At 36.6% G+C, this 23,203-nt stretch overlaps 2 protein-coding genes across 6 annotated transcripts; one reads left to right on the top strand and one right to left on the bottom strand.

Annotated features, from left to right (window-relative positions):
* Positions 1 to 531: 531 nt before the first annotated feature.
* On the bottom strand, positions 532 to 2,990 carry LOC9317518 (CBS domain-containing protein CBSCBSPB2). The gene is made up of 2 exons (XM_021027544.1): positions 2,607 to 2,990; positions 532 to 2,278 (listed from the first exon to the last, which is right to left on the bottom strand). Exon 2 carries the CDS (start codon positions 2,247 to 2,249, stop codon positions 639 to 641), a length of 1,611 nt encoding a protein of 536 aa, XP_020883203.1. The 5' UTR covers positions 2,250 to 2,278; positions 2,607 to 2,990; the 3' UTR covers positions 532 to 638.
* A 4,860-nt stretch (positions 2,991 to 7,850) lies between these two features.
* On the top strand, positions 7,851 to 23,166 carry LOC9317515 (protein ROS1). 5 transcript variants are annotated; one of them, XM_021027540.1, is made up of 22 exons: positions 7,851 to 8,030; positions 8,278 to 8,497; positions 16,461 to 16,658; positions 16,738 to 17,003; positions 17,100 to 18,176; positions 18,270 to 18,650; positions 18,775 to 18,865; positions 18,959 to 20,078; positions 20,162 to 20,241; positions 20,374 to 20,458; positions 20,541 to 20,632; positions 20,707 to 20,775; positions 20,881 to 20,917; positions 20,986 to 21,068; positions 21,187 to 21,612; positions 21,860 to 21,896; positions 21,985 to 22,042; positions 22,134 to 22,273; positions 22,366 to 22,431; positions 22,512 to 22,626; positions 22,714 to 22,752; positions 22,831 to 23,166. In XM_021027540.1, exons 2-22 carry the CDS (start codon positions 8,364 to 8,366, stop codon positions 22,965 to 22,967), a joined length of 4,731 nt encoding a protein of 1,576 aa, XP_020883199.1. In that variant the 5' UTR covers positions 7,851 to 8,030; positions 8,278 to 8,363; the 3' UTR covers positions 22,968 to 23,166. The 5 variants fall into 5 exon arrangements, with proteins under 5 accessions (XP_020883199.1, XP_020883202.1, XP_020883200.1 ...); XM_021027541.1 differs by lacking the exons at positions 7,851 to 8,030; positions 8,278 to 8,497 and adding an exon at positions 16,041 to 16,374 and having other exon boundaries at positions 18,959 to 19,289; positions 19,383 to 20,078; XM_021027543.1 differs by lacking the exons at positions 16,461 to 16,658; positions 16,738 to 17,003; positions 17,100 to 18,176; ... (15 more) ...; positions 22,714 to 22,752; positions 22,831 to 23,166 and adding exons at positions 8,578 to 8,693; positions 8,796 to 9,929; positions 10,022 to 10,402; ... (14 more) ...; positions 14,381 to 14,419; positions 14,491 to 14,873 and having other exon boundaries at positions 7,872 to 8,030.
* Positions 23,167 to 23,203: the final 37 nt, after the last annotated feature.

The raw sequence follows: 23,203 nt of genomic DNA, 5'->3' as shown, positions 1-23,203 counted from the left end.
TTCCTTCTTTTTTGGGGTAAAACCGCTCAAATACTTTCTGATTTTTTAGGAAGAAGGTGGAAATTAGGTTCTTTCCTGTATTTTTTAAAATAGATGATGTTAGCAATCTCAAATCCCAATTATTAGTTTTTTTTACAGTGTATTATTAGTTTGATGATTGTTTTACTATAGTTGAATGATGTTTAAAGTTGATAATAAATAATGTTTTAATAAATAAAAACAGAACTAAAATAATTATTTAATCGATGTCCAAAATTCTTAAACAAAAAAAAACAAAAGAAAACACTGAATGATTTTTTGTACTGATTTAAAAGCTTTTGCTGGAAATTGTTGCTAAGAGGAAAAAGTAGGACAACTAATAGACTTTTATGTTCCAAACTTTTTCTTGTTTATTCTTTTCCACTTATAATTGGGTAAGAATGGTAACAAGCCCCTTAACCACTCGGGCAAACCTGCTTTATTGTCTTTTGACCATTGTAAGATCAATCACAATTACCAAACCATTAAGGAACAAGTTTTTTTTTTGGTTAGTCAAGTAACAAGTTTTATTATTGCTGCTTTGCAATGTGAATCGTAAAAAAAAAAAAGACAAAGTAACAGTGTAAGTGTGTAATACAATTAAGTTCCCATTCAACATATCATTTCTTGGAACGTTTCAAGTAAACAAGTAAACCTATGCTCGTTAGGACGATAGCCCCAGCCATGACGCCAGTGCGCCACCAAACACAACCGCCATTTCCCTCGGACAAATCTGCAATCGTCTCAAGAGGAACCATTGTCTCGGTGAAATCAAGGTGCAGTCGCAAAACCTTTTGCCCCAAAGACCTGGCAAAAGTAACAGCAGCAACAAGATCACTGTCCCTACTAATCAAAACTTTGTCACCTTCATCATCTTGGTACATTATCTGAAGGCCTGAATCCGCTTCGCATCTTTGCATCACAACACTCATCAGCTCTTCAAGACTCTCACCCGTCGAGTTAAACCGATGTACTCTCCCTTTACGATCTTCGAATTTGAAAGCAAACGAGCTCACAAGTCCTTGTGATGGACATGACTGCTTCCCTTCTGAATTTATCAGCATTGCTGACATATCGCTGTGTGTTTCGTAATCCTCGGGTGGATCTAACGCAAGAGCTGAGTCCCAGAACTTTTGCATCATCGTATTCGCCATCTCGTTAACAGCTCCTGAGCTGTTGTTCTCAACCGTTGAAATAGCGGCATGCGTTATCTGCAGCACGTCTAAACAAGCTACGGCGAATCCGTCTTTATCTAAAACCGGAAGATGCAAAAACTTCCCATCGTGCATTATATGCAATGCATCTAGGATTGTTGTCTCTATGGATGCACATTCAGGATTTGGTGTCATTACCTTTTCAACAAGAGTCAGCTCAGGAGATAGATTCTGTGCCACAACTCTCATCAGAATGTCCTTTGAAGTTAGAATCCCGTGAATCTTGTTTCCAACTGCGATGATCACAGAATTAACCCGCAAATCCCGCATCCTTTTGGAAGCTACAAAGACAGGATCTGATGCTGATACAAGTGCAACTTTGGTATTCTCAGTGACTATTGTTGACAACGCAGGCTTGAACATCCGCTCCCTCAATGTGTCGATGAAAGCGAAATTTCCACTTCCCCAATGTCGTTCTTCCACTGCAGTGGCTAAAGCACTTCCTTGCTCTGCGGCTTTTTCCATCCGAGAGATAGCATCATAGAGGCACTTTGTGATATCCAAGAGAGCAATGACTTCACCATTCTCTACAACAGGCAAGTGCCTGAACTTTCCCTGAACCATCTTCTGAAGAGCCTCGATGGCGAGTGAATCTGATGTGACAAAAATGGGATTCCTTGTCATGACTTTAGACACCAGAGTGTGCTCTGGTCTCAACCCTTCTGCAATCACCCTCGTGGCTATATCCTTGTCTGTAACAATACCGGAAAGAAGAGCGCTTGAATCAGTCAACAAAACCGCATCAACACGCCGAGCAGCCATCCTTCGACAAGCATCAAAGACGGTGGTTCCCTCATTAATGGTGAGAGCTTTGGATAACCGTAGCTTCTTGACAGTTCTCTCGCCATCAGAAACCGGTTGAGCAAGAGGTGAATCGGGTTTGGAGATGTTCTCACTCAGGCTTCCGCTTCCGCTTTCGCTCTCTTCTGATTGAAGAACAGGTTTCTTAGAAGCTGATGATGTTCTCCTTATACTTGAAATGCTTCTCCTCCCAGATGAAGTTGGTGTAGTCGTCATATTGAAGTCTTTAATCACCACCCATCAATCTACAAAACCAATTTACAAATACTTTTTTAAACAAACACAAGAAGAAATCAATCATTTGATTCATAATCTCTCTTTACATCTTCAAGAAAAAAATCTTCTTTTCGATAATCAAAACCATTACCAAACAAAGAAACGGATTAAACAAATTTATCTCCAGATTTAGGACATTCAGACAAATTGAATCACATTAAACAAATTCATTAACATAACTACATAAGGACATAACGAACATGAAGATTGAAAGACAAGGAGAATTCAAGAATAAGCACACAAAAATTCCAACAAATTTCCATAAATCTGAATCATATCTAAATGCAGTAATCTAACCTGTGAAATGCTATTTCAATGGAGCAATTAAGAGATCAGGAAATGGCGTTGAAGGATTTGGAAAAGTTTGAATCTTTCTGCTGTTGGTATAAAGTAAATTGTATAGGTTGGTGTATTGGTGGTTGTTTCCAAAACTTTCTTATGTTTGGACTTCTATGAGCAAAACCCAATAATCAAAATCGCAAATTTATATGTTTTGATCTTAAGAAATCTCACAAGGATTTGATTCCAGAAATAAGACTTTTCCTTCGTTATCTGTTCCTTTTCTCCATTTTAGCGTTTTTCTAATTTTTATTTTATTAGTTATCATCATCTTCCCTTAACAACGTGTCTGGTGGTTGGTTTCTATCACTCAACCCAAAATTAAAAGGAAGATTTAATAGTGCAATAATTCTGTTACGGTTGTTTAGTAAGCTATGTTTAATAAATGAGGATTACCCTAAATGGGTGTTACTAGTTGGTGTCATTAGTAGCTAATTTTAGTTTTAGTCGATTTATCAGATGTAACTTTATCTAGTTTTAGTCGATTTATCAGATGTAACTTTATCTATTAAGAGTGAATTGTTTGGAATAAACAACTTATGTTATCACCATTAATCGAGATAAGTTATTTTGGTAAAGGTTTAAGATAATTTATTTTCTTGCCTATTGTTTAATTTATAGATAATTCTAAATTTAATGAATAATTACATTTTTGTTTTTATTTTTTATTACAATGTAGTGTTACCAATATAATTTATAGAGTTTTTTTTTTTGTTTTGTTTCTATAATTTTGGGTTTTTTAGAAAACATCCATCTCGTCAAATTAAAAATATGCTTTTCTCGTTCGTTTGTTCATCAAAAGAGTTGACTTCTATACATTCTACATTGAACAGTTCTAATCAGACGAAAGTGTTGAAACTTATAAAAAGTGTGATCTAGAAGATAGATCAACATTGATATGGGAAAAGAACAGTTGAAAAAAGCATCCATTAATAAATAAAGTATATACTTAAGTGGTTATTGTAATCTTCTTCACTGTGACTTGTAAATTTTATGATCGGAAGATGGCACTTGGCACTATCTCACTTTGCATGAAATCAGTATATGGTCTTTGACTCTTTGTGTCTTTGGTTTTTGAGTTTCCCAAATATTTATATGGAAGTTGATACTTGATACAAAAGCATTGATAATATCATAGTATTACGTGTGCCGTTCAAGAGGTTTACAATAAGACAAGAATTAAGTGCTTTGCTCAAAGAAATTAAATGTAATTTATTGTCACTGTAAACACTTTTCATGCATGGTCATGGTGAATGAATAATTAAGAGAGTTAAATGAATCTGATACATGACGTGGATGGTGAGAGAGAGCTATCATTCACACACGTCTCACACAGTGCGTGAAACGGGAATCTCCTGCAGTCCTGCCACCGCTTGAAGAGGAAGGACCTTAAGGGATAAATTCAGACTTTTTCGTTTATGTTTTCTTTTCGTTACTAATATTTTTTTTCTTATGTTTGAGACGAATTTTATAAATATATTGGACGGCCATGTTCATTGGCGTACATCGGACTTGTTTTTTTCTAAATTTGTGGATGAGTTCGATCTTTGGAAGTCATACAGAACTCCATCTTTTAAGGGTCCGACGTCGGATGTTTTAGGGTAAATCAAACGACGGGTTATTGCGAAAACTTTTTGTCAATACTACAATACAGCAGCTAAATCAGTTTATTTTTTTTAATTGATTTGGTTTCTAAATCCATTTATATGATCAGTTTAAATGTTTAAGATAACCTTGAATCGATTAAACCGAATTAGACATTCACTTTGGATCAGTCTCTTCTGCCATAATCTTCATATGGCGAACCCATTTTTTTCTAACCTTTTTTTTTAAAAGAAACGTTAATCATATCCGGAGCAAGTTTCATAACCACAAGTAAAATCTAAAAAGGGACATACTCTGAAGTTAAGCGTTTAGGATCTAAGTGTGGATTAATTAGCTTTGCAATTTCAACTTAGGTTTAGCTCTATTATTTTTGACTTAGGTTTAGCTATATGAATTCGAATTTTTTTTCCCATATTTAGTTGTATTATTATCAGTAATAGTTTTAATTTTTAAACATTCGAATAATCCGTTTCCAACTTTTATACACTATTATTCGTCTCGGTTTCTAGGATAGATATGTCCACACACAAAAAAAGCTATTGATTATTTTTTTGTTTCAAATTCCAAATTTGTTGGCTTATAACCTATATATACCCAATCATTAGGTCATGACCACCATTTGAGTCACTCATAAGTAATAACCAATCCGACTAACTCCAAGTATCATCTTAGATTCCAACACGTTCATGAAATAAATGATTTACAATACTCATTTCTCATGTACGTCTCTTTGAAGGTTTCTTGCATAGCAGGAAATCAAGATTAGCACACTAATTGCTTTTTTTTTTGTTTCATACATATTCACACACATATATACACAAATATGGTGCATTACATTTTACTCACATTGGACTGTTAAACCATGACACTACAAGAAAATTGTGATCTTGCAACATAGAAAATTATTGCAATAAATCAATATATCGTTGCGAATAATAGAATTGCAACAAAATTACGACCAACTGCATCTCGTTGCTGATTGAGCGTTGCAAATTCGTGTTCGTCGCACATACGTTACAAAATTTGCAATGAATTAATTTCTCGCTAAATATGTTGTATTAATGCAACGAAATTTTTGTAATAAATTGGTCGTAAAATTACAACGTATGTTTGCAACTTTGAATTGTCGTAAATCATTGCCATGGAAAACGTATAGCAAATAACCGTAGCAAATTTGTGATAACTAATTTGCTAGATACCTTCGTTGCATAAATTTAATTTGTTACGATGACCAAAACAAAATTCATCGTAAGTATTGTCACATTCAACTAATATTCAGCATCGTTATGACAATGTATGGTCACAGTTCTTTTGTGAATCACTTGGTTGACATATATTTTCATTAATTTTGTTACATTTTCTATCTCACACATGAATTATTATGAATTTCTAATAATAAATCAATATAAAAGTTCTGTAATTGAAAAAATATAATAGCATAAGTTTGAGTAATAAAATAAAATAAATAAATTAGCAGCAACATCCAACAGATTATATTACCAAAATACTTAAAAACTCAAAAGATAAATAGAAACCAAAATAAAATAATAAAAGAAATATATAGTTAAAAGAAAACTAATGATCTCCATCATATCCAATACTTCAAGTTTTGTGATTGTTCATTACTTCCTTGATTTCTGCAATATTTTGAAAGATCTCCTCCAACTATCTGAATTTGGATGTTAAATGAATAAATGTCATATGATTTATCTGAATTTTTTAATTAAAAAAAAGAGTTAACACTAAACTAAAGGAAACTCATGCAATATTATAAATAAACACATCCAAAATCTAAATCAAATGATGCACGTTATATTAAATCAAATAAAAATACAATATATACAATTTCAAAAGTAGATAATGCTTTTGTCACCTTAGTTATGGAAAGAGAGGGTACACAATAATGATGAACTAAGAAATGCATCTGAACAATCTCCAATGTCCATATGGTTCACTTTTCCAGCTTTTTCCACTTTCATTAGTTAAATTCTCTCCACCGATGCCATATAAACAATAAAACGACCAAACAATTAAAGGATAAATCGCCAACATCCAATACACAACAAAATTTATAAGCTTTTAATAAGAATCATTATCAATATTCTGACAATTAAAACTACCGGAAAATGAGAAAAGGTGTTGGAGAAAGTAGTTCAAAAAGCAAATCAGTTTTGACATCGATCGGAGGATACGCCGTTCTTGAGTATCTTGCCGCCGTTCATGGTGGTGTCTTATACCTAACAATAACTATGTCTTATTCTAACCAAGAAGTCTAATCTACGAAAGCTTAACTTTTTGTTGGGCTTGCTAGGTAGTGTAGGAAACTCAAGCTTTTATCTTAGCTTTGATGAATTTGATGGCTTAGAAGGTTGTTAAGATACCATTACCTAATCATAAGATTTTAAGATCTTATGTTCTAAGTAAAATGGAAAAAGGCATATACATATATATATAACAATAAAACGATATAATATCTAATTGTTAAGAGAATCATATCCCAAGATCTGGAGTTTACAAAGATTTTACGTCAATGAAAAAAACATGCCAATTATCACATCTTTGAGCTCATTGACCCCAAAAATTAACTGAATCACCTATAGTTTAATTATGTTTTGCTATTAAGTGAGCTACAAAGATTCGATAATGTAGTTTTCAAAGTTTGTGTATAAAGTAAATGTTGCAAAAGTCTTACTTAAATTATTGCAAATATAGTTACAAATCATGTGTCACATACTTGTACTATAATTTTCTTGCAAAAAAGCAATGAATCACTATCGTTAGATGTTTGTCGTAAAATTTGCAAGAAAGTTTATACACGTTGTAAAAAAATTGCAAATTAGTAACGAAAATTTCCTACAAAAATATGTGTCATAATTTTACAATGAATTTACAATAAAATTGTGACATGTATTTATCATTGCAAAAGTATTACAAAATTTATTGCAGAATTTTAACGAAAAAGAACGTTACAAAAAATATGTTGCAAAATCACTATTTTCTTGTAGTGTGAGAGAGTTAATTAGTTACATACTTCACTAATACATTTGGCAAAAAAGCAAAAGAATTGTAAGGGGACTAGCCTAATAATCACCCTATAACTTCCTCCCATACTAGTGGAAAATTATAGTTCTAAAACGAATCATCTAACTTTTGTATATTTAAACGAAAATGTGTAAATTTATGAAATTACGTGAAAATTTAGTAAAATAACATGTTATTGATTACATAACTGTTTAAATCATACACACAAAAATTCATAATTTGATAAGAAAATTTTATAATTAACCTTCTAATTATTTATCTTAAAATTAAAATTATTAATTTCATTGAATATAAAATATAAAATTAGTTAGTGCATATAATTTCGGAATATGATTACGTAAACGAGAAGAAAAACGAAAAATAAAGAAAAAGAGATGACAGAGAAGACGACGATGAAAATATTATTAACTTTTCAAATCATCTTTCCTATAGTCCAGGAGACTTTGTAGAAAAGAATCATTATTTTTAAATAAAATTCCGTGAAACTTTTCCCGCCAACCAAACGAACTTTGGCGCTACATAAACAAACGGCTATGAAAGTTAGAGAAAGACACACAACAACACACATGTTCTATCCTTTTCTTTAACATTAAGCCAAAAAAGCTTTTTCTATATTACTCATAACTTCATCGTTTCCAAGAGAAGAACGAAGCATCGGTGATCTTATCCTCTCAACCGAACTAACTCTCTCCATCACTTTCATCACCACCAAAACCAAAACCATTGATTCTACTGGTAAATTTTCTTTCTATGAATTTTGTTTTTTTCTTACTTTTTTTACATTTTGTTGTGAATCTAAAAAAGTCTCCTTTCACCTAACGAACGGATTAATCGTTCATGTCGCTACTCACCAAAAATCAATGACTTCCGGAGATGTCTCTTTCTCTAAAACCCCAGAAAAAAGTGGATCTAATCATTTTTGTATAGTCGTGAAATTTTCAAAATTGGTGATCTCTTCACATTTTTATTGAACTTTTTGCAGTGGAAAAATAGAAAGTTTCAATCTTTTTTCAAATTCCGGCGCAAAATCAAATGATTAAGGAAGAGTGAAGAGTCAGAGTCAAAGAAATGGAGAAACAAGGGAGAGAAGGAAGCAGCTTTCAACAACCTCCATGGATTCCTCAGACACCCATGAAGCCAATTTCTCCGATCTGCCCATACACGGTGGAGGAACAATCTCATCGGAATCAAGTGGAGGAAAGGTTTGTGCTTTTTCTGTCTTAAAGTTGAGAAATTTCAAAGAATCGTGTTGGGTAATTGCTTAAGGTATTGATGCATGCAGGAGATTTGTTGGGAACAAGGACATGAGTGGTCTTGATCACTTGTCTTTTGGGGATTTGCTGGCTCTAGCTAACACTGCATCACTCATATTCTCCGGTCAGACTCCAAAACCTACAAGTAAGAGGGCTTTTGATTCTGGTCTCATGAGAAATGATATTGCTTTGTCGAATTCTGATTTTATCTAAGTTGGACTGAGAAATATCTGATTCTCAAATGTAGGAAACACAGAGATGATGCAGAAAGGTAATGAAGAAGTGGAGAGTCTGAGCTCAGCGTGTAACAATGTTGATGAACAGATCATCAAGACTCCTGAAAAACCAAAGAGGAAGAAGCATAGACCAAAGGTTATTAGAGAAGCTAAACCCAAGAGGGAGCCTAAACCACCAACTCCGAGGAAGTCTGTTGTTGCTGAGGGTCAAGAAACCAAAACGCCAAAGAGGAAATATGTGCGGAAGAAGGTGGAAGTCAATAAGGATCAAGTGTCTACTCCGGTTGAATCATCAGCAGCTGTAGAAACTTCAACTCGTTCTAAGAGGCTTTGTAGACGAGTCTTGGATTTCGAAGCCGAAACCGGAGAAAACCAGTCCAACAGTGACATTAGACAAGCAGGTGAGATGGAATCAATTCTAAAAGAGAAGCATTTAGATTCTGGGAATCAAGAATTAAAGGATTGCTTTCTTTCCGCGCCTAGCACGCCAAAGAGAAAGCGCAGCCAGGGTAAAAGAAAGGGAATTGAACCAAAGAACAATGGCAGTAACCTAGAAGAAGTTGATATTTCGATGGCACAAGCTGCAAAGAGAAGACAAGGAAAACCAACTTGTGGGGACATAAATCTATCAGGGATTCAGTACGATGAGCAATGTGACTACCAGAAAGTGCATTGGTTGTATTTCCCGAACTTGCAACAGGAAGGGATTAGATCTGATGCCATATGCAGCAAAGCATTCACTGGACAACTACACAAGGATGTTTCTGCCTTTCACGCTAAGTGCTACAGTTCAACATCTCAGCCCAGTGCTAATAGAGTCCTAACCATTGAAGAAAGACGAGAAGGTATCTTTCAAGGAAGGCAAGAGTCGGAGTTCAGTTTTCTCTCGGATAAGATAGACATGCAGATAAAGAAGAGAACAGGCCATGCTCGTTTCCGGAATTTGTCTTCCATGAATAAACTTGTGGAAGTTTCTGAGCAGTTATCCTCAGGATGTTATAGCAAGCCACAGCAAAATAATAAGATTCTTGTTGATACACGGGTGACTGTGAGCAAAAAGAAGCCAACCACTACGTCTGAGAAATCACAAACCAAACAGAAAACTCTTCTTCCAAATCCTTGCCAGTTTCCAGCTTCATTTTCTGGTAATGAATACATACACAACTATATTTCTTTGTTTTCTTGAATCTATTGATGCAGATTATTTGTTGATAATGATGATGTTTGATTCCTGCAGGTCTTTCTCCAGATGAACTTTGGAAACGACTTAACTCAATCGAAACAATCAGTGAGCAGTTGCGCCTATTAGACATCAACAGGGAGAATTCTGAAACTGCTCTCATTCCTTACTCAATGAGAAGCCAAGGAAACCAGATTATACTCTTCGGCGGTGGCGCTGGAGCAATTGTGCCTGTAACTCCTGTTAAAAAACGACGCCCACGACCAAAGGTTGACCTAGACGATGAGACAGACAGAGTGTGGAAACTGCTATTGGAGAATATTAATAGTGAGGGTGTTGACGGATCAGACGAGCAGAAAGCGAAATGGTGGGAGGAAGAACGTAATGTGTTTCGAGGAAGAGCAGACTCATTTATAGCACGGATGCATCTTGTACAAGGTTACACACCACACTTGTCCTTTTCCGTGTTTTTGTTCTAACCACATGGTTTCAATTAGTATTTGATCTATAACTTGTGTGTCTCAGTCATAACTTATGTTATGGTCTTCGGTTTTGTAACAGGGGATCGACGTTTTACGCCTTGGAAGGGATCCGTTGTGGATTCTGTTGTTGGAGTATTTCTCACTCAAAATGTTTCGGACCATCTTTCAAGGTATAAGCTCTTACATAATTCTATGTCAAACTAAATCCAAGACAGCAACAAGTCACAAAACTAACTTTCTTTGTATTTTTTTTTCTTGTAGTTCCGCCTTCATGTCGCTCGCGGCGGAGTTCCCCGCTCCTTCAATACCCAGCAGTAACTTCGACGTTGGAACAAGCTTGATGCCTTCTATTCAAATAACGTACTTGGACTCAGAAGAATCGATGTCAAACCCACCCGATCACAATCAGAGTTCTGTTATTTTAAAAAACACACAGCCTGATGAGGAGAAGGAGTATGTACATAGCAATGAAACCTCCAGAAGCAGTAGTGAGATTGCCAGCTCAGCCCATGAATCAGTTGGCAAAACCACGGATTCAAAGACGAACGTGGATTCAGATCAAAAAGGCTCAGAAGTTGATAAGACAGATCATAAGGGCCTAGTTCTAGACCTGTTTCCATCTGAAGATTCTGCACTTACATGTCAACATTCGATGGTTTCTGATGCTCCTCAACAAAATACAGAGAGAGCAAGATCAAGCTCAACCTCAGAGATCAACTTAGAAGGAGAGTATCGTACTTCCTATATGAAGCTCCTACAGGGGGTACAAGTCTCACTAGAAGAATCCAATCAGAAGAACCAGTATGACAATTCAGGGCAAGAAGTTGGTGTATCACCAAATTTGTCTCCCGGTGATTGTAGCTCAGAAATTAAGGATTTCCAGTCACTGAAAGGACCCACAAAATCTTCTGATGATAGTAATGAACCATGTTGTTGCTATCAGCAAGATGGGGATGTTTTGAGTTGTCAGAAACCTGAGATGCCTGAAAGCTCGACTAGCGTTTGCTCGACAAAACACAAAGAAAAGCTCGTGACAGAGACTTTGATTCCAGATATTAATGAAAGCACGAGTATTCCTGATGTCCAAGAAGGTACAGAAAAACCACTAGGTCCTGAATCAAGGTGCAAAGAGCTTAGTCCTACGGATGATGCTACCTTAAAAGCTAAAGGAAAAAAGGTTTTGAAGGAGAAGAAAGAGGCGTTTGACTGGGATAGTTTAAGAAGAGAAGCACAAGGTAGAGAAGGAATAAGAGAAAAAACAGCAAGGACAATGGACACTGTGGACTGGGAGGCAATACGAGCGGCCGATGTTAGTGAAGTTGCTGAAACAATCAAGAGTCGCGGGATGAATCATAAACTTGCAGAACGAATACAGGTAAAATTTTACCCTTAAATGTGGCCAAATTTCTTGATAACCTTCATTTAAGTATTTGACTCTGAACATGAAAAATATTGCAGGGCTTCCTTGATCGACTGGTCGATGACCATGGAAGTATCGATCTTGAATGGTTGAGAGATGTTCCACCCGATAAAGCAAAGTGAGTTTGAAAGACGAAGTATTTTATTTCTTCTTTATAAACCGCAATATACAAAGATCACTACTTAGGCAGTTCTAGTGATTCAATATTGCCTTGTGTATTCTCATATATTACACAACCGTGCAGAGAATATCTTCTGAGCTTTAATGGTTTGGGACTAAAAAGTGTGGAGTGTGTGCGGCTTCTAACACTGCACCATCTTGCCTTTCCAGTAAGCCAGGATCAAATTTTTGTTTTTGTCTCTGTAAAAAGTGAATTATATGCGTAAACTTAAGTTATTGACAGGTTGATACAAATGTTGGGCGCATAGCCGTTAGACTTGGATGGGTACCCCTTCAACCGCTCCCAGAGTCACTTCAGTTGCATCTTCTAGAAATGTAAGCACTCTACAAAATGATCCTACTTGGAAATTGTAATATGTTACTAATACAACTGGGGTTTGGTATATCCAGGTATCCTATTCTTGAATCTATTCAAAAGTATCTTTGGCCTCGTCTCTGCAAACTCGACCAAAAAACATTGTAAGACCTTTGATCATGTTTATTCATGCCTCATTCTAATACACCCATTCATTAGTTTAATCCCCAATTATCTCACAGGTATGAGTTGCACTACCAGATGATCACTTTTGGAAAGGTATGTATTAAAGAAATACACATATATGTATGACAAAATCAGCTCACATGATGAGGTTTGTAATCTACTTGATTATTGTTTCAGGTGTTTTGCACAAAGAGCAAGCCTAATTGCAATGCATGTCCCATGAGAGGAGAATGCAGACATTTTGCTAGTGCGTTTGCAAGGTGCTACAACATGTTCTCTTAAACCTTTAGTACCATAATGAAGAAACCCCTTATTCAAATATAACCCTGTAAATGAGAATTGTCCGTATTTAAGTAGCTCTGAATTGGTACAGAAAATTAAGTAACCCTTCTCTTGTTTTACAGTGCAAGGCTTGCTTTACCCAGTACAGAGAAAGGTATGGCGACACCTGATAAAAACCCTTTGCCTCTGCACCTGCCAGAGCCATTGCAGAGAGAGCAAGGGTCTGAAGTAGTACAGCACTCAGAACCAGCAAAAAAGGTCACATGTTCTGAACCAATCATCGAAGAGCCTGCTTCACCGGAGCCAGAAAGCGCACAAGTATCAATAGCTGACATAGAGGATGCGTTTTTTGAGGATCCAGAAGAAATTCCTACAATCAGGCTAAACATGGATGCATTTACCAGTAATTTGAAGAAATTAATGGAACACAACAAGGAACTTCAAGACGGAAACATGTCCAGCGCTTTAGTTGCACTTACCGCTGAAGCTGCTTCTCTTCCAATACCTAAGCTCAAGAATATCAGCCAGTTAAGGACAGAACACCAAGTGTACGTATCCATTTCCCTGTTTTTCGTCGTTCTTATGAAATCAGAAACATATTTTTCAAAATTATTAAATGACAAACTTCCCAATACTTACAGGCTATGCCATAAAGACTTGCAATGCTAAGATATCAACAATTTTCTTCGGCTTGACTTTTATTTATAACTTGATTCTGTTTTGTTTTCCCGTATCTTGCAGTTATGAACTTCCAGACGAGCATCCTCTTCTAGTTCATGTATGTGAAGTAACTGGATAAGGACACATGCTGTTTAGTGCTGTCAATATTGTAAAATCTGACTAGCAATTTGTGTTTGTTGTTACAGTTGGAGAAGAGAGAACCTGATGATCCATGTTCTTATTTGCTTGCTATTTGGACGCCAGGTGATGAATGATCTGCAGATCTTTTGATCATGAAATCAAATCGATAAAAAAATTTCCTTAATCGCTGTGGTTTTCAACAGGTGAGACGGCTGATTCTATTCAACCGGCTGTAAGTAAGTGTATATTCCAAGCAAATGGTAAGCTTTGTGATGAGGAGACTTGTTTCTCCTGCAATAGCATCAAGGAGGCGAGAACTCAGATTGTGAGAGGGACTATCTTGGTAAGTAATTGCATCAAACTCCTTATGCTGCTAACTACACTTATGTTTCTACAGATTAATATGTTGTAAATTCTTGCAGATTCCTTGTAGAACCGCGATGAGGGGTAGTTTTCCTCTCAATGGAACCTACTTTCAAGTAAACGAGGTAAGACTTGAACTCCTATAAATCCAACTCTCTCATGTAATTATTTGCATTGAAACTTCTGATGTATTCTATTGATATAGGTTTTTGCGGATCATGCTTCCAGCCTTAACCCAATCGATGTCCCAAGGGAATGGATATGGGACTTACCTCGAAGAACGGTCTACTTTGGTACCTCTATTCCTACGATATTCAAAGGTACAAAGATCTTCTTGTTGGATTGTGATGCTATTGTTTATATAAAAGAAAGTTGTTCTAACCACTTGAGCTCTATTTTTTTCTCAGGTTTACCAACCGAGACGATTCAGCAGTGTTTCTGGAAAGGTACATTTTGTATAAAGCTATAGCAATTTGTTCCTTTTCTGAAACATAACTTATCTTTTAAAACTATGTAGGGTACGTATGTGTACGAGGATTTGATCGAACGACGAGAGGACCGAAGCCTTTGATTGCAAGATTGCACTTCCCGGCGAGCAAACTGAAGGCAAACCAAGCTAACCTCGCCTAATCCGTAGGCAAGCAAACAAATACAGCTTCTTATGGTTAGAGAGTGAAAGAGCACACTGTACCAATCTAGTTAATGTAAGAAAGTGAAACGTAGAGTTAACAGTCCTAGAGTTGTAAAAGGTTTTAAATCCCATTTTAGTTTCGTCTTAATTTGTAGTACCAAATAGACAAATACCACTACTTGTCGCAAGAAACAGACCCGTAGCTGAATCTCTCTGTTTCCTTCTTTACGGTTAGCTTTTGGTTACCTGAATCAAGATCTGGTTCGATATGTGGAGGATCTCATTTACCATGGTTTAAATCAGATGGTTAAACCGGACCAAAGAATTCTATTGTTGGAACCAGCTCCGATCTTTTAACATTTTTTTGTCACGTCGCCGTAATTACAATTCCCATATATTTTTTTGACCAAATAAAATCCCCGATTTAATTAGTTAAATTTTAGGGCATTTTTTATTGTGTGTAGTTTTGTTGTTACATGGAGAATTCGCGTAGAACGTTCGATAGATCCATTAAGAAACCTAAGCTTAAGGAGGAATCAATAAGTGCATATCGTTTTTTTTTTTGACTAAAGATTACTGTAAGAGTTACAATTTACAAATAAATTTTACACAAAAATCTTTTACCGAAAAAAAGAAAAAATTACCCAAAAAAAGAAAAAATTACAATTATAAGCTTTATATCAATTTCTTATCTGTAAGGAGAATGTACTATGTAGTTCTTTCTTTGTTACAGGAGTTACAAAACACTATATAAGTTACAAATAATGCAATAAGTGCATATATTAATCTCTATGTGTTGTCACATTTCTCTTTTTTTATTATTGTTATTATTAATTTCATTGAGAGTATTACTATAAATAATTAAAAATGGAAGTTAAGAAAACTTGTAAACATAAAACAAAAATAAATTAATGGAAATCTACTTCCTATACAACATGGATTATATGAGAGTTACAAAATATGTGAGAATGCCTTGCTATAATGAAGATAAAATATTTGACATTTATTGCTTTTTATAGAGTATCAAAACAAAAATAGTATGTGAAAAAAAAAAAATTATAAAATCTCAATCTTAATTGGAAAATATGTTGCCCAATAAGGGAAAGCGTAAATAAAATCTGAAAATTTGTTGTCTCAATCTCTCAATCTCTTTTTTAACTTTGATCATTTCGAAGAAAGGAAGCAACAACAAAAAGAATCTGATCCTCCTCTTCACAGCTAAACCACTGAACAAACTTTATACTCTTTATCACTTTGATCTCCACCATTGATTCAATTCAACCACTGGTAAATTTTTCTTTATCTATGGTTTTATTTTTTTTACATTTTGGTAAATTGCTCTCTAAAATGTTTTTTTTTTTTTAAATGTCATCTTCTTCTACTCTAACCTCACGGATTAATCGTTCATGTCGCTACTACTCACCAAATATCAATGACTTGCGGAGATATCTCTTTAAACCCCCAGAAAAATGTGGATCTAATTCTATTCAAAAAATTTAACATTTCTCTACAAAAATGATTTTTTGAAGAATTTACAGCGGAAGATCAAAATGGTTTTGATTAAAGAAGAGTGAAGAAAGAGTCAAAACAGAGTAAGGAAATGGAGAAACAGAGGAGGAGAGAAGAAAGCAGCATTCAACAACCTCCTCCTTCATGGATGATTCCTTTGACACCTATGAAGCCCATTTCTCCGATCAGACCATACACGATGGATCCGATCTACCAATATACAGTGGAAGAACAATCGCATCGGAGTCAAGTGGAGGAAAGGTTATTGCTTTTCTGTTGTAAAGTTGAGAACTTTTTCAATTTGGGTAAATGGTTGGTTTTTAAGCAAGTGATGATGATGTATGCAGAGGATTCGACATGGGTGGTCTTGATCACTTGTCTTTCAGTGATTTGCTAGCTTTATCCAACACTAGACCTGTCTGTTTCTCCGGTCAGACCTCTTGGGCTTGTAATGATTCCGGTCTGATGATCAGAGATGAAATTTCTCCCATCTGCCCAAACACTGTGGAGGAGGAACAAACTCATTGGAATCAAGTGGAGGAAAGGTTAGTCCTTTTGTCTTAAAGTTGAGAGATTTTGGAGGTTTCTTGTTTGGGTAGTTGCTTAAGCAAGTGATGCTTGCAGGAGATTCGACATGAATCAGTTGTCTTTTGGTGATTTTCTGGCTCTATCCAACAATGCATCACTCTATTGCTCTGGTCAGACCACCCCTTGGGATGGTAATGTCTTAGAACCCACAAGTGAGAGGGCTTTTGATTCCGGTCTGATCAGAGATGAGGTTGAGATGCTGCAAAAAGGTAATGAAGCAGTGGATAATCTGATCTCAGTGAGTAACAATGTTGCATCAGTCTATTTCTCCGGCCAGACCCCTTGGGCCTCAGAACCTACAAGTAAGATGGGGTTTTGATTCTGGTCTGATTAGAAATGAAATTGCTTTGTCAAATTTTATCTAAGCTGGACTGAGGAAGATCTGATTCTCAATGTAGGAAACACAGAGATGATGCAAAAAGGTAATGAAGCAGTGGACATTCTGAGCTCAGTGAGTAACAATGTTGCTGAAGAGATCATCAAAACTCCTGAAAAACCAAAGAGGAAGAAGCATAGGCCAAAGGTTGTTAGAGAAGCTAAACCCAAGAGGGAGCCTAAACCGCCAACTTCGAGGAAATCTGTTGTTGCTGATGGTCAAGAAAGCAAAACGCCAAAGAGGAAATATGTGCGGAAGAAGGTGGAAGTCAATAAGGATCAAGAATCTACTCCTGTTGAATCATCAGCAGCTGTAGAAACATTAACTCATGCGAAGAAGCTCTGTAGACGAGTCTTGGATTTTGAACCCGAAAACGGAGATAACCAGACCAACAGCGACCCAAAACACGGAGATGAGACGGAGCCTAGCTTGCCCAAGAGAAAATGCAGCCAAGGTAAAAGAAAGGGAACGGAACCAAAGAAGAATGGAGGTAATCAAGATGGAGTTGATCTTTCGATGGCACAAGCTGGAAAGAGAAGACAAGGAAAAGAACCAACTTGTGGTGACATAAATCTATCAGGGATTCAGTACGATGAGCAATGTGACTACCAAAAAATGCATTGGTTGTATTTCCAAAACTTGCAACAGGAATGGATTAGATCGGATCCCATTTGCAGCACATCATTCGCTGGACAACAACATAAGGATGTTTCTGCCTTTGACTCTAACTGCTACAGTTTCACATCTCAGCCCAATGCTAATAGAGTCCTAACCATTAAAGAAAAACGCAAAGGTATCTTTCAAGGAAGGCAAGAGTCTGAGTTCAGTGTTCTCTTGGATATGATAGAAACGCCGATAAAGACGAGAACTACAGGCCATGTTCGATTGCGGGATTTATCTCCCATGAATAAACTTGTGGAAGTTTCTCAGCAATTACCCTCAGGATATCATAGCAAACCAAAGCAGAAGAGTAATAAGATTCTTGTTGATACGCGGGTGACCGTGAGCAAAAAGAAGCGAATCACTAAGTCTGAGAAATCACAAACCAACAAGAAAACTCTTCTTCCAAATCCTTGCCAGTTTCCAGCTTCATTTTCTGGTAATGAATACATACACAACTATATTTCTTTGTTTTCTTGAATCTATTGAATGCAGACTATTTGTTGATAGTGATGATGTTTAATTCCTGCAGGTCTTTCTCAAGATGAATTTTGGAAACAACCTAACTTGGTTGAAGAAATCAGTGAGCAATTGCGTCTATTGGACATCAACAGGGAGAATTCTGAAACTGCTCTCGTTCCTTACTCAATGAAAACACAAGGAAACCAGATTGTCCTCTTCGGCGGTGGCGCTGGAGCAATTGTGCCTGTAACTCCTGTTAAAAAACGGCGCCCACGACCAAAGGTTGACCTAGACGACGAGACAGAAAAAGTTTGGAAACTGCTATTGGAGAATATTAATAGTGAGGGTATTGACGGATCAGACGACCAGAAGGCAAAATGGTGGGAAGAAGAACGTAATGTGTTTCGAGGACGAGCAGACTCATTTATAGCACGGATGCATCTTGTACAAGGTTACACACCACACTTTTCCATTTACCTGTGTTTGTTCTAACTACATGGTTTCAATTAGTATTTTGATCTATAACTTGTATGTCGCAGTTATAACTTCTGTTATGGTCTTCGGTTTTGTAACAGGGGATCGACGTTTTACGCCTTGGAAGGGATCCGTTGTGGATTCTGTTGTTGGAGTATTTCTCACTCAAAATGTTTCAGACCATCTTTCGAGGTATAAGCACTTACGTAATTCTACTTCGAAACCAAATCCAACACAACAACAAGTCACAAAACTAACTTGCTTTGTTTTTTTTTGTCCTTGTAGTTCAGCTTTCATGTCGCTGGTTTCCGAGTTCCCGGTCACTTCAGTGCCCAGCAGTAACTTTGAAGCTGGAACAAGCTCGATGCCTTCTATTCAAATAACTTACTTGGACTCAGAGGAGTCGATGTCAAGCCCACCCAATCACAATCAGAGTTCTGTTATTTTAAAAAACACACAGCCTGATGAGGAGAAGGATTATGTACATACCAGTGAAACCTCCAGAAGTAGTAGTGAGATTTCCAGCTCAGCCCATCAATCAGTTGACAAAACCACGGATTCAAAGACGTTCGTGGAACCAGATCGAAAAGGCTCAAGTGTAGAGGTTGATAAGACAGGTCAGAACTGCCTTGTCCTAAACCTGTTTACATCTGAAGATTCTGCACTTACATGTCAACATTCGATGGTTTCTGATGCTCCTCAAAATACCGAGAGAGCAGGATCAAGCACAGAGATCAACTTAGAAGGAGAGTATCGTACTTCCTATATGAAGCTCCTACAAGGGGTACTAGAAGAGTCCAATCAAAAGAATCAGTATGAAGTTGGGGTTTTAAGCAATCCTGGAAGCTTACAAGTATCACCAAATATGTCTCCCGGTGATTGTAGCTCAGAAATTACTGATTTCCATTCATTGAAAAGGCCCACAAAATCTTCTGATGATAGTTATGAACCTTATTGTTGCTATCAGCAAGATGGTGATGTTTTGAGTTGTCAGAAACCTGAGATGCCTGAAAGCTCTAGCAGCTTTCGTTCGACAAAACGCAAACGCAGCTTCCAGATTCCAGATCTAAATGAAAGCACGAGTTGTCTTGATGTCATAGAAGACACAGAAAATCCACCAGATCCTTACTCAAGGCAGCTTCCAGACTCATCGTGCAAAGAGCTCAATCCGACAGATGCTGCTACCTTAAATGCAAAAGGAAAAAAGGTTTTAAAGGAGAAAAAAGAGGCGTTTGATTGGGATAGTTTAAGAAGAGAAGCAGAAGGTAGAGAAGGAAAAAGAGAAAAAACAACAAGGACAATGGACTCTGTGGACTGGGAGGCAATAAGAACAGCGGATGTTAGTGAAGTTGCTGAAACAATCAAGAAACGTGGGATGAACCATATGCTTGCGGAACGTATACAGGTCCAATTTTATCTTTAAATGTGGCCAAATTTCTTGATACCTTTCATTTTAAGTTGTTGACCGTGAACATGAAAATAATGCAGGGGTTCCTTAATCGACTGGTCAACGAACACGGTAGTATCGATCTTGAATGGTTGAGAGACATTCCACCCGATAAAGCAAAGTGAGTTTGAAAGAAAAGTATTTTATTTTCTTCTTCATTCACCGCGATATAGAAAAATTACTACTTAGACAGTTAAGCGTCAATGATTTAATACTGCATTGTGTATCTCTCATATTCTATACAATCATGCAGAGAATATCTTCTGAGTTTTAGAGGATTGGGCCTAAAAAGTGTGGAGTGCGTGCGGCTTCTAACACTGCACCATCTTGCGTTTCCAGTAAGCCAGGATCATTCTTTATTTTTTGTCCCTGTGAAGTGAATTATATGATGTATGAACCTAAGGTAAAACTTACTGACAGGTTGATACGAATGTTGCGCGCATAGCCGTTAGACTAGGATGGGTACCCCTTCAGCCACTGCCAGAGTCACTTCAGCTGCATCTTCTAGAAATGTAAGAAGTCTACAAATGGTACTACTTGGAAATTGTAATTTATTACTTATACACTTGGGGTTTGGTATATCCAGGTATCCTATTCTTGAATCTATTCAAAAGTATCTTTGGCCACGTCTCTGCAAACTTGACCAAAAAACATTGTAAGACCTCTCATCATGTTTAGCACTATCTTATTATTTTTTCATACCTGATTCTATTAGACCCATTCATTAGATTAATGCCCTATTATCTATTATCTCACACAGGTATGAATTACACTACCAGATGATTACCTTTGGAAAGGTATGTATAAAACAATATACACATATATATGTATGAAAAAATCAGTAGCTCACATGATTATGTTTCAGGTGTTTTGCACAAAGAGCAAACCTAATTGCAATGCATGTCCGATGAGAGGAGAATGCAGACATTTTGCTAGTGCGTTTGTAAGGTGCTACAACATGTTCTCTTAAACCTTTAGTACGCCACTATGAGGAAACTCATTGTTAGTATCTAAACTTCGCTCTGAATAATTACAGAAAATTTAGTAACCTTCATTTGTTTTACAGCGCAAGGCTTGCTTTACCCAGTACAGAGAAAGGTATGGGGACACCTGATAAAAACCCTTTGCCTCTGCACCTCCCAGAACCATTGTATAGAGAGCAAGGGTCTGAAGTAAAACAGCACTCAGAACCAGCGAAAAAGGTCACATGTTGTGAACCAATCATTGAAGAGCCAGCATCACCGGAGCCTGAAAGCGCACAAGTATCAATAGCTGACATAGAGGATGCTTTTTTTGAGGATCCGGAAGAAATTCCTACAATCAGGCTAAACACAGATGCATTTACCAGTAACTTAAAGAAAATAATAGAACAGAATCAGGAACTACAAGACGGAAACATGTCCACTGCTTTAGTTGCACTTACTGCTGAAGCTGCTTATCTTCCAATGCCGAAGCTCAAGAATATCAGTCAGTTAAGGACAGAACACCAAGTGTACGTATCCATTTTTCTCTGTTATTCATCGTGTCTTAGGTTGAAATTAAATCCAAAACACATTCTTCAAAATATTAAAGGTTGAATAGAGTAGAATAATTAAGTGATAGACCAAGCATTTACTCGTAAGTTGGAAAGCAGACAAACTTCCTAATACTTACAGGTTAAAGAAACTTTTGCATTTTGTTCAGCTTGCCTTATTGAAAACTTGATTTCTGTCTTTCTATTTATTTTGCATATCTTGCAGTTACGAACTTCCAGACTCCCATCCTCTTCTAGTTCAGGTATGTGAAGTAACTGGATGAGGACACATGCCTTATAGTGCTTTCAATATTGTAAAATCTGATTAGCCGTTTGTGTTTGTTGTGGCAGTTGGAGAAGAGAGAACCTGATGATCCATGTTCTTACTTACTTGCTATTTGGACGCCAGGTGATTAAGAAATTATTTACTGATCTGCCAATCTTTTAATCATGAAATCAGATCGATTAAAAAGTTTCTTAAACCACTACGGTTTTAACAGGTGAAACGGCTGATTCCATTCAACCAACTGTGAGCAAGTGTATATCCCAAGAAAATGGTCAGATTTGTGATGAGGAGACTTGTTTCTCATGCAACAGCATCAAAGAAGCGAGATCTCAGACTGTTAGAGGGACAATCTTGGTAAGTTATTGCCTCAAACTCCTTTTGCTGCGGTATACACTTGGGGAATCTTGGTATGTTTATACAAAATAATATGTTGTAAATTCTTGCAGATACCTTGTAGAACCGCAATGAGGGGTAGCTTCCCACTCAATGGAACATATTTCCAAGTAAACGAGGTCACTCTTCAAGTCCAATATATCCATCTCGTTCTTTTAATTATTTGCAATGAAATCTCTGATGTAATTTATTAATATAGGTGTTTGCGGATCATGCGTCTAGCCTAAACCCAATTGATGTTCCAAGGGAAACGTTATGGGACTTAACAAGGAGAGCTGTTTACTTTGGAACTTCTATACCTACAATATTCAAAGGTATAGATAGGATCTTCATTATTTGATTGTGATGCTACTGTTCATATAAAAGAAAGGTGTTCTAACCACTAGAGCTATTTTTTTCAGGTTTATCAACAGAGACAATTCAGCAATGCTTTTGGAGAGGTAACGTCATAACATTTTGTTTAAGCTATAGCAATATCTTCTTATTTCTGAAACATAACTTATCTTTTAAATCTGTAGGGTACGTATGTGTACGTGGATTTGACCGTGAGACAAGAGGACCAAAACCTTTGATAGCCAGATTGCACTTCCCGGTAAGCAAAATGAAGTCACTGGCTAACCCGCCTAATCAGAGTGCTACGAAGGCAAGCAAATAAATACAGACTTATAGTTAGACTTTAGAGATAGCACACTGTACAAAACTAGCTGATGCAACGAGATCTTCAACATCATCTCATGGGCCAGACGTCACTTATTTGATCATTTGGGCATTTTTGGTGATTTGTTTTATTCAATCTTCATTGGTTTAAGTTGAATTAATAAAAGAAGAAAGGTTTATATGTTCATGTTTCGGTATCCCTTCGAGGGTTTCAATCAAATACAAGAAGACAAG

This window comes from Arabidopsis lyrata (genome assembly GCF_000004255.2).
Source record: "Arabidopsis lyrata subsp. lyrata unplaced genomic scaffold ARALYscaffold_4, whole genome shotgun sequence".
NCBI lineage: Eukaryota > Viridiplantae > Streptophyta > Magnoliopsida > Brassicales > Brassicaceae > Arabidopsis > Arabidopsis lyrata.
The sequence above is the reverse complement of the archived record's forward strand: the minus strand, read 5'-3'. Positions and strand labels throughout refer to the sequence as shown.